The sequence below is a fragment of the Eurypyga helias genome, unplaced genomic scaffold, assembly GCF_000690775.1.
Source record: "Eurypyga helias isolate BGI_N326 unplaced genomic scaffold, ASM69077v1 scaffold15243, whole genome shotgun sequence".
In the NCBI taxonomy this organism is placed as follows: domain Eukaryota; kingdom Metazoa; phylum Chordata; class Aves; order Eurypygiformes; family Eurypygidae; genus Eurypyga; species Eurypyga helias.
This window is the reverse complement of record NW_010241983.1, coordinates 104-15,538: the sequence shown is the minus strand read 5'-3', so window position 1 is coordinate 15,538 and position 15,435 is coordinate 104. Positions and strand designations below refer to the sequence as shown.

At 49.4% G+C, this 15,435-nt stretch overlaps 2 protein-coding genes across 2 annotated transcripts; one reads left to right on the top strand and one right to left on the bottom strand.

Annotated features, from left to right (window-relative positions):
• The first annotated feature begins 82 nt into the window (after window positions 1-82).
• On the top strand, window positions 83-3,852 carry SNF8 (SNF8, ESCRT-II complex subunit). Its single transcript, XM_010148931.1, has 7 exons — window positions 83-130; window positions 695-833; window positions 1,164-1,268; window positions 2,018-2,090; window positions 2,817-2,958; window positions 3,120-3,194; window positions 3,615-3,852. The coding sequence occupies exons 2-7, from the start codon at window positions 695-697 to the stop codon at window positions 3,750-3,752; spliced, it is 672 nt and encodes a 223-aa protein (XP_010147233.1). The 5' UTR covers window positions 83-130; the 3' UTR covers window positions 3,753-3,852.
• A 2,273-nt stretch (window positions 3,853-6,125) lies between these two features.
• On the bottom strand, window positions 6,126-13,419 carry UBE2Z (ubiquitin-conjugating enzyme E2Z). The gene is made up of 6 exons (XM_010148930.1): window positions 13,342-13,419; window positions 11,382-11,569; window positions 9,411-9,522; window positions 8,693-8,805; window positions 8,093-8,183; window positions 6,126-6,642 (listed from the first exon to the last, which is right to left on the bottom strand). Exons 1-6 carry the CDS (start codon window positions 13,405-13,407, stop codon window positions 6,472-6,474), a joined length of 741 nt encoding a protein of 246 aa, XP_010147232.1. The 5' UTR covers window positions 13,408-13,419; the 3' UTR covers window positions 6,126-6,471.
• Between the last annotated feature and the right edge of the window lie 2,016 nt (window positions 13,420-15,435).

Sequence of the window (15,435 nt, the reverse complement as noted above, 5' to 3'; positions counted from 1 at the left end):
TCATCTCCTTCGTCCAGTCTTGGTTACTTGCTCGTCTGCCTGTCAGCGCTGTCTCCATCTTCCCGTTTTCCTCCTGCAGGCAAAGTACAAGGAGCGAGGGACAGTCTTGGCCGAAGACCAGCTGGCCCAGGTGGGAGATCAACCCCTGCCCTGGCAGTGGGAATAACTCTGGTTGTGAGCCCAGCCGCAAACCGGGGCTTTGCTTCCTCCTCTGCTTCAGCGTCCAGAGCATTATCCGTGAGCAGCGTGGCTAATGACGGCACGCGCGGGGCTGCCTTTCCATCCAAGAGCTGTGATGTCTGCTACAGGTCCCACTCCACCTCCCTTCCCGAGACCTCAGTGACATCTCGTTTATGTAGAACTGTTTCTGCCCCAGGCACATCCCATAATAAGCGTTGCCCCCCTTTCTGAGCCTATCTCTTGGTTCATAGCAGCCCTTTGCCTTGTCTCATCTACACTGTGGGCTGATCCTGGTTTAAGTAAGTTCAGTGTTAGAAGTGTGAAGAATTCTGATTTCATCGAGCGATTTGATCTTGTTTCCTTCCTTTAAGACCACGGGGGGCATCTGTGCTGGGTGGGCAGCACGTCGGAGACCCGAGTGTTTCTGGAGGACCCTGCTCAGTGCCTGTGTTTATGCAAAAACTGCTTTAAGTAAGTGTTAAGACAGAAACGTTTCTCTGCAATTTTCTTGCAGATGTCTAAGCAGCTGGACATGTTTAAGACCAACTTGGAAGAGTTTGCAAGCAAACACAAGCAAGAGATCCGTAAAAACCCCGAGTTCCGGGTCCAGTTCCAGGATATGTGCGCCACAATCGGAGTGGATCCTTTGGCATGTGAGGAACAGACGCTGGGGTTAATGACTAAGGATTCCTCTCGCTCTCCTGCCACCGACAGCTCGCAGTGGGGCTGGTGGAAACTGTCCTTGAGGAGAGCTGATGGTGTTTGGAATCTTGGGGCTTGTGAATTGGTGTGATGTACCTTTGGGTGCCCTTTACGTAAAAGGGTGGGGGAAAAGAGGTGGAAATAGCCAAAGTGGAGACTCTTCATTAGCAGATCTGAGTCCTCGCAGTGAGCTTTGCCAGCAGGCTGCTTTGCACCAGTAAGGGTTAAGGAAGGATATTTTTCTAAATGATCCAATTGCTTTCCCCTTTCTCGCTTCGCAGCTGGTAAAGGATTCTGGTCAGAGATGCTGGGAGTTGGAGACTTTTACTATGAGCTGGGTGTGCAGATCATTGAAGTTTGCCTGGCTCTGAAACACCGGAATGGAGGTGAGGATCCCACTGCGTCAGCTTTCTGGGATACAGCTTTTTCCACAAGCCATTTTCCACAGGGAAAATGGCACCTTTTCCCTGTGGAAAATGGCTTGCATAGCTCAGTGTAGCATTATTTACCACCTTTCCCAAATTACTGAGATGGCAGTTTTGTCTTCATTGTCCCCAAAAAGCCTTTTGTTCCTACATGTTACAGCTGCACCACTGTTAATTGGCCAGTTTTACTGATTCCTACAGAAACCAACCAACTCTGCCCTGTTTAGGTAGCAAAACCGTAACCCGCTGTACCGTGGGGCAGGAGCGGGGATCAGTGACTGTCTTGAAGGAGAACGAAACTGATAGTTTACTGCTTTGAGCCTGGCAGTAAGATTGTCTCTGAAGGATGGCAGTAGTATCCAGAAGAGTTGGAATACCTGTGATAAGCACCTAATTAAAAGAGAGTAGATGTTCTTCACTGTACAAGGGTGATCTGAGACCAGGAATGGGCTAGAGCAAAGCCTGTGGAAACCTGAGTGTGGTACGTTTGTGGGAGAAGGCGACAGCTGACTGCTGCATGTTCTGGGAACAGAAATGACTCGATGCTTATCTCACCCAAGGCTTGATGCTGGGAACAATGAACAGCTGCTCGTGGAATGGAAGGCAGGGGAGAGCCAGTGGCAGACACACAAAGGGCCCTTGACTGCTCTGCTGCAGTAATGTTGTTGCTATGCAGTAATGCTTTCCTGTCCCCTTTTGTTGGCTCCTAGGTCTGATAACACTGGAAGAACTTCATCAGCAAGTGCTGAAAGGAAGGGGGAAGTTTGCTCAGGATGTCAGCCAGTGAGTGTCTATAATACAGGAGAGGGGAATCGAGTAGCATTCGGGGAAGAAAAGGGGGTGACTGATCTTATAGAATCACAGAATGGTTTGGGTTGGAAGGGACCTTAAAGATCATCTAGTTCCAACCCCCCTGCCATGGGTAGGGACACCTTCCGCTAGACCAGGTTGCTCCAAGCCTCATCCAGCCTCATCTTCAAGTGCTGCTGTTAACTGGACTCCAAATTTGACATCTAGGAATGATCCACAGTTAATGACTTAACCCCTTCAGAAAGCAGCAGTGTGCTCTCTCTGCGAGCCCTAAGGTGTACAGGACTGTTGCCGTGAGCTGGAGACAATTAGTCCCTTGCAAATCCAGCTGACTGCCACAGTCTGCTGAAGCTACTGTGGTCTCCTGAGCTGTAAGGAAGGGACTGATACGTGTCATTACAGAAGCAGATTTCAGGACACAACTCACCAAAATTGCTGATTGGGGCTGAGTCTTAAAGTTTATGCAGCTCCGGTGCTGCCCGTGTGTCTGTAATGCAAGGCTGCACTTCTGAGGGGCGACACGTGTACGCCAACTAATTCTAAGTTGCTTTATAAAATTTTTTCCAGCTGTTGATTACCTTAAACTGCAGCAAGCCCCAAGGTGCTAGTATTGCTCATAGCTTCTGCACGTCAGGTCTTCCTCGTGCAGTTTGCGAGAAGCTCTCACTTTAAAGCCTTGCATTGACCTCTGCTTCTCAGGGATGATCTCCTTCGTGCAATCAAGAAACTGAAGGTCTTGGGGAACGGCTTTGGGATTATCCCTGTTGGTGGAACATATCTGATCCAGTCGGTACCAGCTGAACTCAACATGGATCACACTGTCGTCTTGCAGCTGGCAGAGGTATTGAGCCAGAGGATTTTAAAATACAACCACCTTGAAAGAACCTTACTGCTTCCCTGACAGGGAACTGTGATTAGACCAGGCCTGTAACCAAAACCGTCCACATTCTTCTAAACTATGGACACAAGTCTTAAGCACACAGTATTTTCCTCTCGTTTCAGAAAAAGGGCTATGTGACTGTCAGTGAGATCAGGTCGAGTCTGAAGTGGGAGACAGAACGTGCAAAGCAAGTGCTGGTATGTACGGAGGTCTTTTGTGCACAGTGGATTCCGTGACAGTGCAGAGCGACGCTTTGCTGGGGATGGCAGCACAGCACGCACAGGGGATTCCTAAGCTAGCCGGTGGGCCAGAGGCAGAGGACACACTAACTTCCACTGAGGAAAGCAGAATCTTGGAAGCTGCAGGTATTCCTGTGGCTTCACTAATCTCCATTAAAAGCTGAATCTTGTTAGCTCAGGTCCTACGTAAACATGCAGGGTGGGCGTGGCTGGGTGTCTGAATGACATTTCTCCTGGTCAGGTTGAGTAAAAGTTACTGTAGCCCAAATTCTAGACCCTCCCTTACCCTAGAATAAATGTGGGGTCAGGCCTCCGTTGTGAATGGCTTGTCAGCCACTTCGTTAAGTTTTACTCACAGTTTCCGCTCTGTTTGTATAGGAACACTTGCTGAAGGAAGGAATGGCCTGGCTGGATACACAGGCAGCAGGAGAACCTCAGTACTGGCTGCCTGCTCTCTTTACAGAGCTGTACTCGCAGGAAATCACTCCAGAGGAAGCCAAGGAGGCGATACCTTGACTGCTACGTGCTCTGTGCCTGTATACAATTCCTGTGAGCTTATGTGCATATCACCTGAAACACAGGGACAGTGGGCTTGAAATAAAAGTTTTGTAAAAAGTGTCTAGCTTAAAGTTTTAGAGGACTAATTGATACTTGCTTACCTCTGAATCTTCTCCTGTTGCGGGTGGAAATGCTGCTTACCATTACAGACAACTAATTACCTTGTCACAGCAAGAGGAAAATTATCTAAGCTGCTACTACAACTGCAGGCTCAGAGGACGCAAACGTGACTCTGGCTAAAGGATCCTGGAGCCAGCAGTGACACTGAGAAGCTGTTCTGTAAGTCCTCTCTGCTCTGTGAATGAGTCGTTGTTCCGCTAAGGAGCGCCACAGTCTAGATTCTGCCAAAACAAACTTTATTGCACAAAAAAAAAAAATCTTATGTACAATTGTATATAAACAAGGTATCTTAGAGTGACTCTTGTGCATATATTTTCAACTCAATTAGGTCTAAAAATCTGTTGCTAAAACATCTCTGCCTAAAGCAGTCATTTGAGGATTGTCACTTCGAAATGGAAACATTCAGAAATGGTAGGACAGACAACATTAGAGCTATAAAACTAATACTTCTCTTTTACAGCCACATGCTAGTAATGTGAATAGTGTCCACAATAAGGCATTTTCTTGTTTCGTTGTATCAGTGGATGGTAACGCCACATGCATCACAAACAGATTTCAGAACCAGCTCTGCCTGGGAAGGCAGCAGAGTCACAGCTCTACCCACAATGCTACCGAACGGTGAAAAACAACGTGACATTTACAATGGGATTACAGAGGCGGTGAAGTAGCACACAGCTCGTGACTTCTCGGGAGACCCCGCCGCCTCCCCGAGACCTCATTTCAAGGTGAACACCGCTTCGTTTACTCTCATCTGGTGTTACGTGTTGAGTGAGTCCTGTGTAAGTTCAGCTTTCCCTCGAGGGAAGACAGGGTTTACGTCTAAATCAAGCCAATGACAGACCCAGGGGAGTTTGCTTGCTACAGAGAAAAAAAACGTTCCAAAGTTGTTAAAAACGGCACCTTAATTCAGAAATGTTTCCACCTCTCAGCTTTTCAGAACTGCTCAAGCAGCAGCGTGCAGGCTTCTGAGTTCTGCAAGAGTTGATATAAATCACGGCGACCGAAAATTCAGTGACGCATGGGGCACTGCCTTTCCGTACAGCGCACAGCAGGGGTCTCTTGGCCCCTCTTTCTCCACTTCTTTTAGAACAAAGATGACCGCGTCGGAACTGCTCCCACCACCACCACCAGGAATCTGAAACGGGGCCAAGCTGGTGGGAAGGTGTTTAAGGAAACTGGGAGACAGCCCGGGACAATGTGCAACTTTGTGCTTCGCTCTCAAAGCTCCCACAAAAATAATTAAAAAAAAAAAAAAAAAAGAATTGATTAAGATTCTCATCAACAAAACCTTTTGCTGCTCCAATCCATCATCACCAGGCGCGTTAACCTGGAGAAACGGAGTATTTCACCTCCACCCAAGGTACAGGGAGTACCTCTTCGATGGAGTGGCGCTCGCAGCCAGCAGACATCTCTCCAAAAGCCTGGCCTTCGCGCGCAGTACAAACCTGCCGTTTGAAACGTTCAAAGCACGGAAGCGTTGAACTCTACAGCGCCCGGCCAGTTGGCAAAGGAATCTGTGGGTAACGAGGCGTACGCCCCTGAAGGATTCCACCCGCAAACAGCGGCTTCCTTACCTAGAACCGCCCCCGACTCTCTAGCGTGTCAATCTAGATCAGGGTAAGAAGGGAGGAAAATCAAATACTGGCTAGAGTGGTGGAAAGCAAAGAGTACTGCAGTTAAGGAAACAAGACCGCTCCGTTCAGAGCGGCCAGAATGAATTCTTTCTAGAATGCTAAATTCAAATTAACACCTTAAAATTACACAAATTAGACTTGGTTTTAAGTGCTCGTCCCCATCTCTGACCAATGATTTTCTCATTCTCCCCCAAAATGCCATGATGAACACACCTCCACTGGATTTATGGATTCTTCTTGTTTCCACTTTTCATCCACCCCTTTACGCCTGAAGTCTCAGTGGATGAAATCACCCAGGGCTTGAGTAAAGCTTTCAGAAAGGAGCCCAGATTCCACCACTGCTCGTTATCTTTGGTCTGTCTAGAACAGCGTCTAGAAGAAAGACAGCGGGAGGACCGCCTCCCCAGAGCAGAGAGGCTCCGTCTCTCCCAACCCGCACAAAAAGGTTTCGCCTGGGTGCACGGGCCCCGTCATACCCCGGACTCATCAAAGCGCTCCCACAGCTACAGCTCCACGTTCAGCATGGCCCCAGGGAAGGGCTCACTGTCTAGGAACAGAAAAGCTGTAAAGAGGATTTGCAGTCTAGATCTCATTCTTTAATCAAATGGAGGGGAGGGGGGAAAAAAATCAACAAAAAAAAATACCAACCAGTGTAGGTGTTTCCAAAAAATAACCTGATGCCACATGCTCTGGCTTTCTAGCATAGTAAGTACCTTTTAAGAGTAGCCTGTCACAAGCTTGGCTTTGTCTAGCATGAAGTCTTCTCGTTCAGCGTTATCCGACAGAGCAGTAGAAAGAAACCGAAGACATCCCGCAGTTTTCTCCGCTCTGGGATTGGTTTGGTTGTTGAGTCTGTCAGGGGTACTCTAGAGTGTGAAGACAGAACATCCCCACGGCTTGGCCTCTCCACCATTAACGCAGCTCTAAGCTTTAGAGCAACCTTGAGTGTCTGTCTCTGTCTCCGAGGAGCTGCTCTCAGAGTCTATTTCTGTATTCTCCTGCTGGTGTTTCTCCTGCACCTTCTGCCGAATTCCTTGCAAACGCACTAATAAGGACTGATAGTCAAAGTGGCCTCGTTTTTCACCAAAAGGATCCTGGAAGAAAACCATAGATAAGCCTGTTAATACAGACTATTATCCTTCTGGCAAGAGGCAGAAAGAAGAAAACTGCGTAGTAATTGGGTGACAAATGGTCAAAGACCCTTAAGTCCCATCTTATGACAGAGAGGCCCCTAAACTTTCCACTGTCCCAGCAGAGGTTGAAGACTGAAGATAATTTCTGTTTGGAGTCTCTTTTGAGAAACCTCACAAACCCAAGCAAACTTCAAAAGCAGATGAAAGGCCAGGCAGACGTGGGTTGGATTTCTACCAGCGGCTCTGAGGAAGTAAACTATTTCAAGGATTTGGTCTTAGGCCCACTCCAAGGAGGCAGGGAAAACATTACAAATGAAAGCCCCTAAAACCTAGAAGCCAAAGACTTGGCCGCAATTTATATTAGTGCTACAGACCCTTTCCAAAGGAAAACATCACCATGCTCATTGTAAATCAAAGCCTCCAGCTGAGATGTAGCCAAATCAGAGGCAGAAGACTGGAGATTATTTAACATTTGCTGCTTTTATCCCCATCCTGCATTGAAGACACATCGCCAGGACTATGTAAGGTTGTGGTGGAGTTTACGCTGGCCCATCTGATGGGAATCTTTGGTACAAGCCAACATGTGGCCCCAGAGTTAACAGGGCAGCACATCTGGCAAGCACCTCACGAATACTGAGCCTGGAGTGATTTCATTTTAAACACAGGGTAATGAAGACAGCAATGCCGTCTCTCCAGCACACGGCCTTCAGTTCAGTAATCCCTGCAGATACAGACCTTCCTTATGGGAATTTCTCACTCCAAACATCAACTCTCCTGCTTTGGGAGTGCTTTCAATTTATGAATTACACAGCCAGTGAAGGCAGTGATTTTTTTTAGAGGGGGGGCGGGAAGGGCTGATACACAAGATCATTAAATCAACCACCTCCATCTTCTCGTAGAAGTGGAATTTCTCAAGGAGACAGACAAGAGGTGGCTGATGAGAGAGGAAGACATCTCTGTTCATATGCAAATAGCTTGGCAATCTGTTTCTTAGAGTCTACTTTCCTGCAGAAACAAGCTCTTGTATTCAACTTGTCTAGATGTGTCTGCCTTGTCACTCTTCCCTCACCCCTTCCTCCTCCAGTAACTTTTGACTCAGCCACACTCAATCTCATCTGGCAGAACGAGGAGTGTCAGAGAAAAGTTCCTATCTGCAGCAAAGGAACCTCGGAAAAAGAGAATCTCTAGTAGTGACCCAACAGGAAAACACCGTGTGCATACTCTGAACTTGGGGAAGTGTTTTATCCACAGGAATGTCTCAGGTCTCATTTCATGATTCAAAGTTGGAATATACAGTTCATAGAAAAGATCCAGACCCACCCCATATACCTCTACGTGCTGCACATTGTTATTTGCCACCACCTTTATCTAAGGCAGCGTGTTATCAACAAGAAAACTAACTGCCACCCACCTGCATTGTCTGTCCTTGAAGATAAAGTCTCTCTTTACACACCCCTTCATAGAAGTCGGAGTATTCCATGAAGGATTTCTCCATTACACCCCTGAACGCAACGAGAGAGCAAACAGCACAAAACGACAGTGTTAAAACGGTCACATCAGCCAGGGCCACCCCATCCCACTGAACTCCAGCTCAGGTAGTCGGCACAGACACCCACACAGGGTGTCCCAGGCAACACACGGGGGCAGAACGCAGCACGAAATGAACCGCAGCATCACTGCGGCTGAAGAGATTCTGCATGTGTTTCCACAACAGCTGTGCTCCCCTCCCTCTATTTCCTCCCCGCCCAGTACGACAAAGCCCATTTATACTCAAACACAAGTAAGAGGGCGCAGCCATCGTGCACACTAACACAGCCTTTGTCAGGGCGCAGCGCTGCAGAGACTAGCCATCCCCCCCAGGGGAAACAATGACCCTCTGCTGGACCAGGGAGGGTTAAAGACTGCTCTTCCCTGGAGCAACTATGAGGATTTCAGGAAGGGCAGCCAGAGAAGTTTATTCTGCTCCCCCACACCCACTTTCTCACGCTCCCTCCATGCCTGCTTTCCATACCGTAATGGCTCAGGACAGGGACACTTTCCTTCCAGCATGTCGCACACCGCTACCCGGATGGTCTCATGCCGAATGCACTCGTTGTAGTTCTTGCTGTCCCCGGGGTGCCTCTCCTGCAAACAGAATTTGGGCCAGTGAGTCCATGCGATGGGAATGGCTCTTCGTCTCTCCCTCCTGGGCCTGATGAATTTCACTGGTGCATGAACCCACTACGGCCTCGTCTGCTCGGCGTATGCTGAGCTAATTTATACAACAAATGAAAAGCTGGCAAGATTTTACATGTCTCCAGAGCCTCAGACTCACACAACTGTGGAGATGGGTCAACTGATAAAGTCAGCACAGAAACCTGCCTCTCTGAGATGCTGGAGACCATGAAAACCTGAACAGTTTAGTTCCTGCGTGACAGTATGTCCCAAGGAAGCCATTCCAGGAGTCACATAGCAGAGAAATGAAGAGCCATTCCATCTCCCCAGCAACTTCTCAAATGCCTGTTACAAACCTGTTACTTTAACCATACGTGAGCTAAGCAGCCTCCAGTTCAGAGCCGGCTTGCAACTCCCCCTCAAGCTCTGACTAGAGACCCAGCAACCTGGAAAAGAGCTAAGCAACATAACTTACTTTTGATCCCATTTCCAGAATGGGATTTGCCACCAGGAGCAAGGTGTGGAGGGAAGAGACACATAGCTGGAGAATCAGAGATGATCCACCTCAAACTCACCTGCTCAAAGCCGGGTTCATTGTGATAGGGGTTCTCAGTCATCAGGGACTGGATGGAGATGAGGACTGAGGAGATACTCTGTGCTGGGCTCCAGGCAGGCCCGGTCCAAGTGCTGAGGCATTAAAACAGAAAAGCACCAATTAACAATGCAGGACTGGCCCAGTGAGCACCATCCCTCCAACTACCAAAGATCAGAGAGCTTGGAAAACCATACTGCACCTGACAGAAATGCAACAGGAAAAATACAGCTGCTAGAGATACAGAAAGCACTGAACACTGAGAAAGTTTTCAGGGTCAATGTAGTTTATTCTCTCAACCAAATGAGTACTTTAGCTTGAGCGAAACAAGAGAGCTGGTAAACTGAGCTAACTCCACTGCTAACACACACAGGGCATCACACGAGTTGAGGGAAAGTAACATTTCCAAGCATCTTACAGGGCACTTTAAAGCTATGGCTATTCCCTTGCCCAGCAGCCTGGAGCAACACACGCTACCAGCACCAGAAGTCAAAACCAACAACTCTTACGAACTGAAACCTGATTTTCGAGACTCAAACAAGACCATCACTTGTGCAGTCTGTAATACAGACGCTGAGCACAAGGACTGCCACCAAAAGCACTAACGGATGCTCTGCTATAGGAATAAGGTGCCCATTGCACGCAGCGAAGCAAAACCCTGAAAAAGCTGCTCTGCTGCTTGCCCTCAATACCCTATTCCAGATACAGACCTGTCTCCCTGTGAGCTGAACAAGGATGTGCTGACCCACATATGCTCTTCCTAAATCCTTTCATTTGCAGCTCCCTCTGCGCTTCCCATTTCTGCAAAGGCCGAGGCTCTTTGTTCTCTCTTCAATAATTTAGCTTCCATGCCAGGGCTACGATTGCACGAGCACCAAGGCAGCTTGTGTGGGAGCTGCCGGGCATTCAGATCCCAAGATACAGACACATCTCAGTGCTTCACAGGTGCTGCCATCCAGCTCACTGCATCAGGAAGACTCATGCTGAGGAAGGAGTTTCCCAGCACTCTGCATCTCTCTGCCAGCCCTGAGGGCAGTATCTATCAGCGGATGGGTACCAGCTACTTGGACCAACTTTGGTGTAAGCGGCACGTGCAGAGCATTGCTGAAACCATCCCAGCAAAGGCCGTCTGACACCACATCAGCGCTCAGACTCCTGTTAACTGAGCAAATCTGTACAGCAATTCAAGCTGTCACTGCCCCTTCCTCACCCACCTCTCCACAGCAGGAGGAACTATGTACTAACACCCCAGCTGCACCAGTCTGGAGTCAGCAAAAGCCTTTCTGTCACAGCTGGGGTTGGGAATATCACACCACAGGATTCCTCTGGCAGAGCCATTCAATCAACCAGGACTTTCACATGTTTAAAAATCAAGCAGGTGAATAACAAGCATTTGCAGCAGTGGGGCCTGTTTGAACAGGCAGCATGGGAGCAGTGCTTGTAAACCAATACACCCACCGCTCAGCCCCACATACTACGTGTAGGTGGAAGCCCAGAGCAGTCAAACGGCCCTCAAGGAAGTTCTTAGTGGCTTTTAATTTTATTTATTTATTTTTAAACCCATACAGAGAGAGGAAATTAAAACCACAAAAACCTACATTGAAACAACATTAAGGATCAGGCTGCAAAGCGCAAAAGCGGAAGAAATGCGGTGCTTGGGCCGAGGCTTTGCAAGGGGAAGCAGGAGAAAAGCGGCAGCATCCACTGAACTTCATACTTCCCCTGCTCCGTTCTCAGGTGCTTTTAAAGACAGGTTAGACTCTTATTTCAGCAGAGGAATTTGAGCTGCTTTACAACTCCGATTCTGCACATGACTTCACAGAAGCATAAAGGTGCATCCAAGCACGTCTGGGGCAAGCTCAGGGCTCAAGGTGCTGAGAAGGATGCATGAGGCAGAATATGGCCTGCAGCCATCTCCTGGTTTCCCATCAAAACAGCCAAAGTCTCCTCTTACCCTAGAATACTCAGGCAGACTTTCCCATTGCGGTAGAAGTTGGGGTTAAACCTCACTGTGTTATTTCCCGTTGTCATCAGTTTGACCCGTGGTGGGTGGATGGGATAATCTGGAGGACAGCGAAACAGGAACAAGAAGAAACCCCCTTCATAAGGCGTGTCAAATGGGCCTGTGATCAATGCATGAATCTGGAAAACAAAAGCCCGTCTTGCGCACCACTTCAAAATTGTGCAGCACCGTCAAATCCTCAACAAAGCCCACCGAAGGCAAGAAATCTCCACCCAGGCAGCATCTTCCACAAGCGCACGCCATATGCCGGCCATGCTTAACCCTCCCTCCTTCCCTCGTTAGCCAGAGCCACTGCTGCGCACTTCTCTCCCCTCTGCCACGCTCAGTGTGCAAAGCGGGTTTCCAACGCAAGGGTTGGCCAGCGTCCACAACAGCTGCCTCCCATACATCTCCGTATAGTCCACACCAGACTGAATCACAGTTCAGCTGGTAAGCTGTGCTTAAAAAAAGAAAAAAACCCAGTAAGATTTCAAATATGAAAAAAAAAAAAATCTAATTTTAGAAAGAAAAAAAAAATCAGAATTTCTGCCAAAACTTGAGCATTCCTCAATTTTATGGTCTCATGCTGGTTTGGTCTTATTGAAACCAATCACTCGATTTCCTCTGCCAGGATCCGAAATTAAGACCCTATTCTCTCCAGGCTAATTATCCTCCAAGATCCCAATTGTACAGGAGGAAATTCACTCCCTTTGGGCTGTTAAGGAAGCTTACTCCCCAAGTGATCCAAGCAGCCTCCTTTAATGATCCTCTTACCTCCCAGTTGAAAGCCCCAAGGCTGGTGTTCTACAAACCCGCATTTCCACTGAAGGGCGTTTTGGCACTTTTAGCTCCTCCTTCAGGGAAGCCAGAGCTGCAGCCAAACGCCCCAGGTGGGAGCTGGCTGCGCAGAGACACTCCCTCTGTGCCACCTCCAAAAACTCAGGGGCACTAAGCCAGGCAGGCGCTTGGCTTAGGCATGGAGGGAATTTGGGAGAATCTGGGAGATGCTATGTTTGTCAGGGGGGTGGGAGAAGTGTGCAGCAGAGGCAAGGCCAAAGCAACCCCACACACGCAACTCTCAGAAACCAGCACAGCCAGACCAGGTGACATTGGCTGGAGAAAGGGCAGCACCAGCCAAGAAATACACTGGATTAAGGACACCGTTTGAGCAACCTCCACCTCCCAACTCACGGCATTCTCTCTGACACAGTCAGAAATTCCCAGTCCTGGAAAACCCCGAGACCCAGGAGGGGAAGAACGTGGGCAGGAGAGGCTTGTAACCATGCCCGTGTCCTGAAGGAACAGGTCTGTTGGAGGTGATCTGGTGGGAGCGGCTGCGTGGGTCAGACCTGCACATGATCCCGGTACCTGTGAGAACCCGGCAGGCAGGTCCACAGCAGGACAGGACCCGGGTGCGGGGACATGCCTCTCAGCCAGCTCACAACAATTAAACATCTCCAAATTCCACAGACTATAGATACTCCAGCCCTGCTTGTGGCTGATGGATGTTTCTCATTCCCAGCCTCTCTGTGAAGCACCCCATGGCCAACAGCTTTCCATGGAGCTCACTCTTCTTTGAGCTGCTCCACTCAGTAGGATGAAATGAGCTGGATCAGCACCCCACTGGCTCACAGAGCCACTAAAGCAGAGCTGGCTTTATCTACGGAAGCTCCTCAGATCCCTGTGACGGTCTCTCTCCACAGAGCCAGCTTCCTTGAGAGCACTCTTCCATTTTAAATGCAGCCCATCTTCACGTCACCAAGAAACCTGAAGCCTCATTACGCTCTTGCAAAACTCACCCTGACTCCTCTCAAAGCATTAGAGGAATACTCCATTTGGGCAAACCCTTAAAGCAGCCAGCAACAGCGAGATACAGAGAAGCCGAAAGTTGAACCGGCTCCAAATCTCTTACCTTGGTCATGTCGTGGGGATCAGGCACAACAAACATTCCCGGGGGCGGTTCCTTGTAAATGGACATGATATCCCTGAACAAAGGAAACAGGAATTAGTCAAGATGTCCCTTGACATTCATCAGCTCTGAACGTTCTAGATAACAAATCTGTGCACTGATGCAAAGGGACAGACTTTTAAGATGGAAACTTGCAATTCCTGAACAGCTAGACATTCTTCTTTTGCCTGTGACTGTTTTCGACTTATTCACAATAACAGCCAGGGCATTTCAAAAGCACAAGCAGCATCCAACGAAACCATACGCGAAGCATCACACCAAGCGCACGCACCTTGACTAACCGCCGCCTTGTATTTTACCACAGATCAGCTCCAGCATGTAAAGCTGCAACCATAAACTTCCCCTAAGGTAGTCACTTAAAAGTTCTCTCAGAGGAAGTTTGTTGTTTAAAGCACGACCCTCCCTCCCTACGTTTTCCTTCTTCACACTCAGACTATTCCCAGGATCCCTTTCATACACCCAGACGTTTGTTTTTCCAAACACACCATGACTCAACAGCACCCTACTGCTCTGAAAAATTTGGGTTCAGTCAGACAGCGGGTTCAAGAGGAGTCAGGATGCACATACACACACAAATTGATCACAACGGCCCCGTTTCTTTAGGAACTCAGACCGAATGAACTGGACAAACCCAATAAATCACCTAAAACTGATAAACTGAATGGCACCCATTACCTTCCATTGCTCAAAACCTCGCTGCTATAACAGAGCTGCACTGAGCTCCGGGACAAGCTCCCTGTCAACCTGCCAGTCTGGGAAGCAACCAGAGCTCAGGGCGGTTTCAAGGTGAGAACAAGTGCGAGAGCAACCGGAGAGCCTCGCCTACCTGCCTACCGTTACGAAGTTAGTGCTTTTGGCGTTCGGACTGGAAACCGCCCAAATATCTGGTGCCATCTTTGGAAGACATTATACAAGCTCTAGAACAAGGATGAGCAAGAGCCTGGCAGGCAGCGATACTTGCTCTGAAGGAAGAGGAAGAACTTGTTGAAACAGCGCCAGCCTGTCTAACAATACCAGACCATATTGCTCGTACTATCAAAGGCGATCGACACGCCAGGTTTAACCAGATGATCCTTTAAAGAGTCAGAGCAGCCACATGGGTGGGCACCAGCAGGAAGGAACGTCGCTACGGGCACGTTTAGGATAAACACTTTAACTCCACAGTTAACGGGGGCTGAAAAGCCTGCTCCCCTCCTCATTTTACAGCACCTCGGAGGCGCAGCCGGTGATCCCAAGGGCAGGATCAGAGCCATGAAGCTCTGCTGCCAGAGAGCCCAGCAACAGCAGGTGGAGAAAGGGACGGGGTTAGAGATACAGGGCGTGCAGCTCCAGGGCAGGCAAAGCGTGAGACTATCCTCATTCCAGCGCCTGGGCAAGGACAGTCCCAGGGCACGGTGGGGACCAGCGTCTGTCCCCAGGAAAGCCCTGGGACACAAGGAGGGACCGGGTCTATCCCTAGGAAAGCCCCAGGACGAAGGGAGGGACTAGGGTCTGTCTCTAGGAAAGCCCTGGGACACAAGGAGGGACCGGGTCTATCCCTAGGAAAGCCTCAGGACGGAGGGAAGGACCAGGGTCTGTCCCCCGGAAAGCCCTGGGACACAAGCAGGGACCAGGTCTATCCCTAGGAAAGTGTCCCGAGGAAAGCCCGGGGACACAAGGAGGGACCGCATCTATCCCCAGGAAAGCCCCAGGACGAAGGGAGGGACCAGGGTCTGTCTCCAGGAAAGCCCTGGGACACAAGGAGGGACCGGGTCTATCCCTAGGAAAGCCTCAGGACGAAGGGAAGGAGCAGGGTCTGTCCCCAGGAAAGCCCTGGGACACAAGGGGGGACCGGGTCTATCCCTAGGAAAACCCCAGGATGAACGGAGGGGCCAGGGCCTGTCCCCAGGCCCAAACCCACCAGAGCCCTGGGGCCCGTCTCCAGAACCGCTGGTGAGTGGATGGCGAGGCCCAGGGTTCAGGGACGGGCCCCGAGGGTACCGGGGACGAGCCCGACGTTTCCGCCGCGCTACGAGTCTCGGTTCCGTGCCCGCTTTC

Excerpts from the sequence above, each read along its gene's own strand:
- SNF8 (XM_010148931.1), top strand. The coding sequence starts at position 695 with ATGTCTAAGCAGCTGGACATGTTTAAGACCAACTTGGAAGAGTTTGCA. Across the intron at positions 1,269-2,017 it reads TCTGAAACACCGGAATGGAG|GTCTGATAACACTGGAAGAA; the intron begins GTGAGGATCCCA and ends GTTGGCTCCTAG. Across the intron at positions 3,195-3,614 it reads AACGTGCAAAGCAAGTGCTG|GAACACTTGCTGAAGGAAGG; the intron begins GTATGTACGGAG and ends CTGTTTGTATAG.
- UBE2Z (XM_010148930.1), bottom strand. The coding sequence starts at position 13,407 with ATGTCCATTTACAAGGAACCGCCCCCGGGAATGTTTGTTGTGCCTGAT. Across the intron at positions 9,523-11,381 it reads GTCTGCCTGAGTATTCTAGG|CACTTGGACCGGGCCTGCCT; the intron begins GTAAGAGGAGAC and ends TTAATGCCTCAG. Across the intron at positions 8,184-8,692 it reads CCCTGTCCTGAGCCATTACG|GGGTGTAATGGAGAAATCCT; the intron begins GTATGGAAAGCA and ends CGTTGCGTTCAG.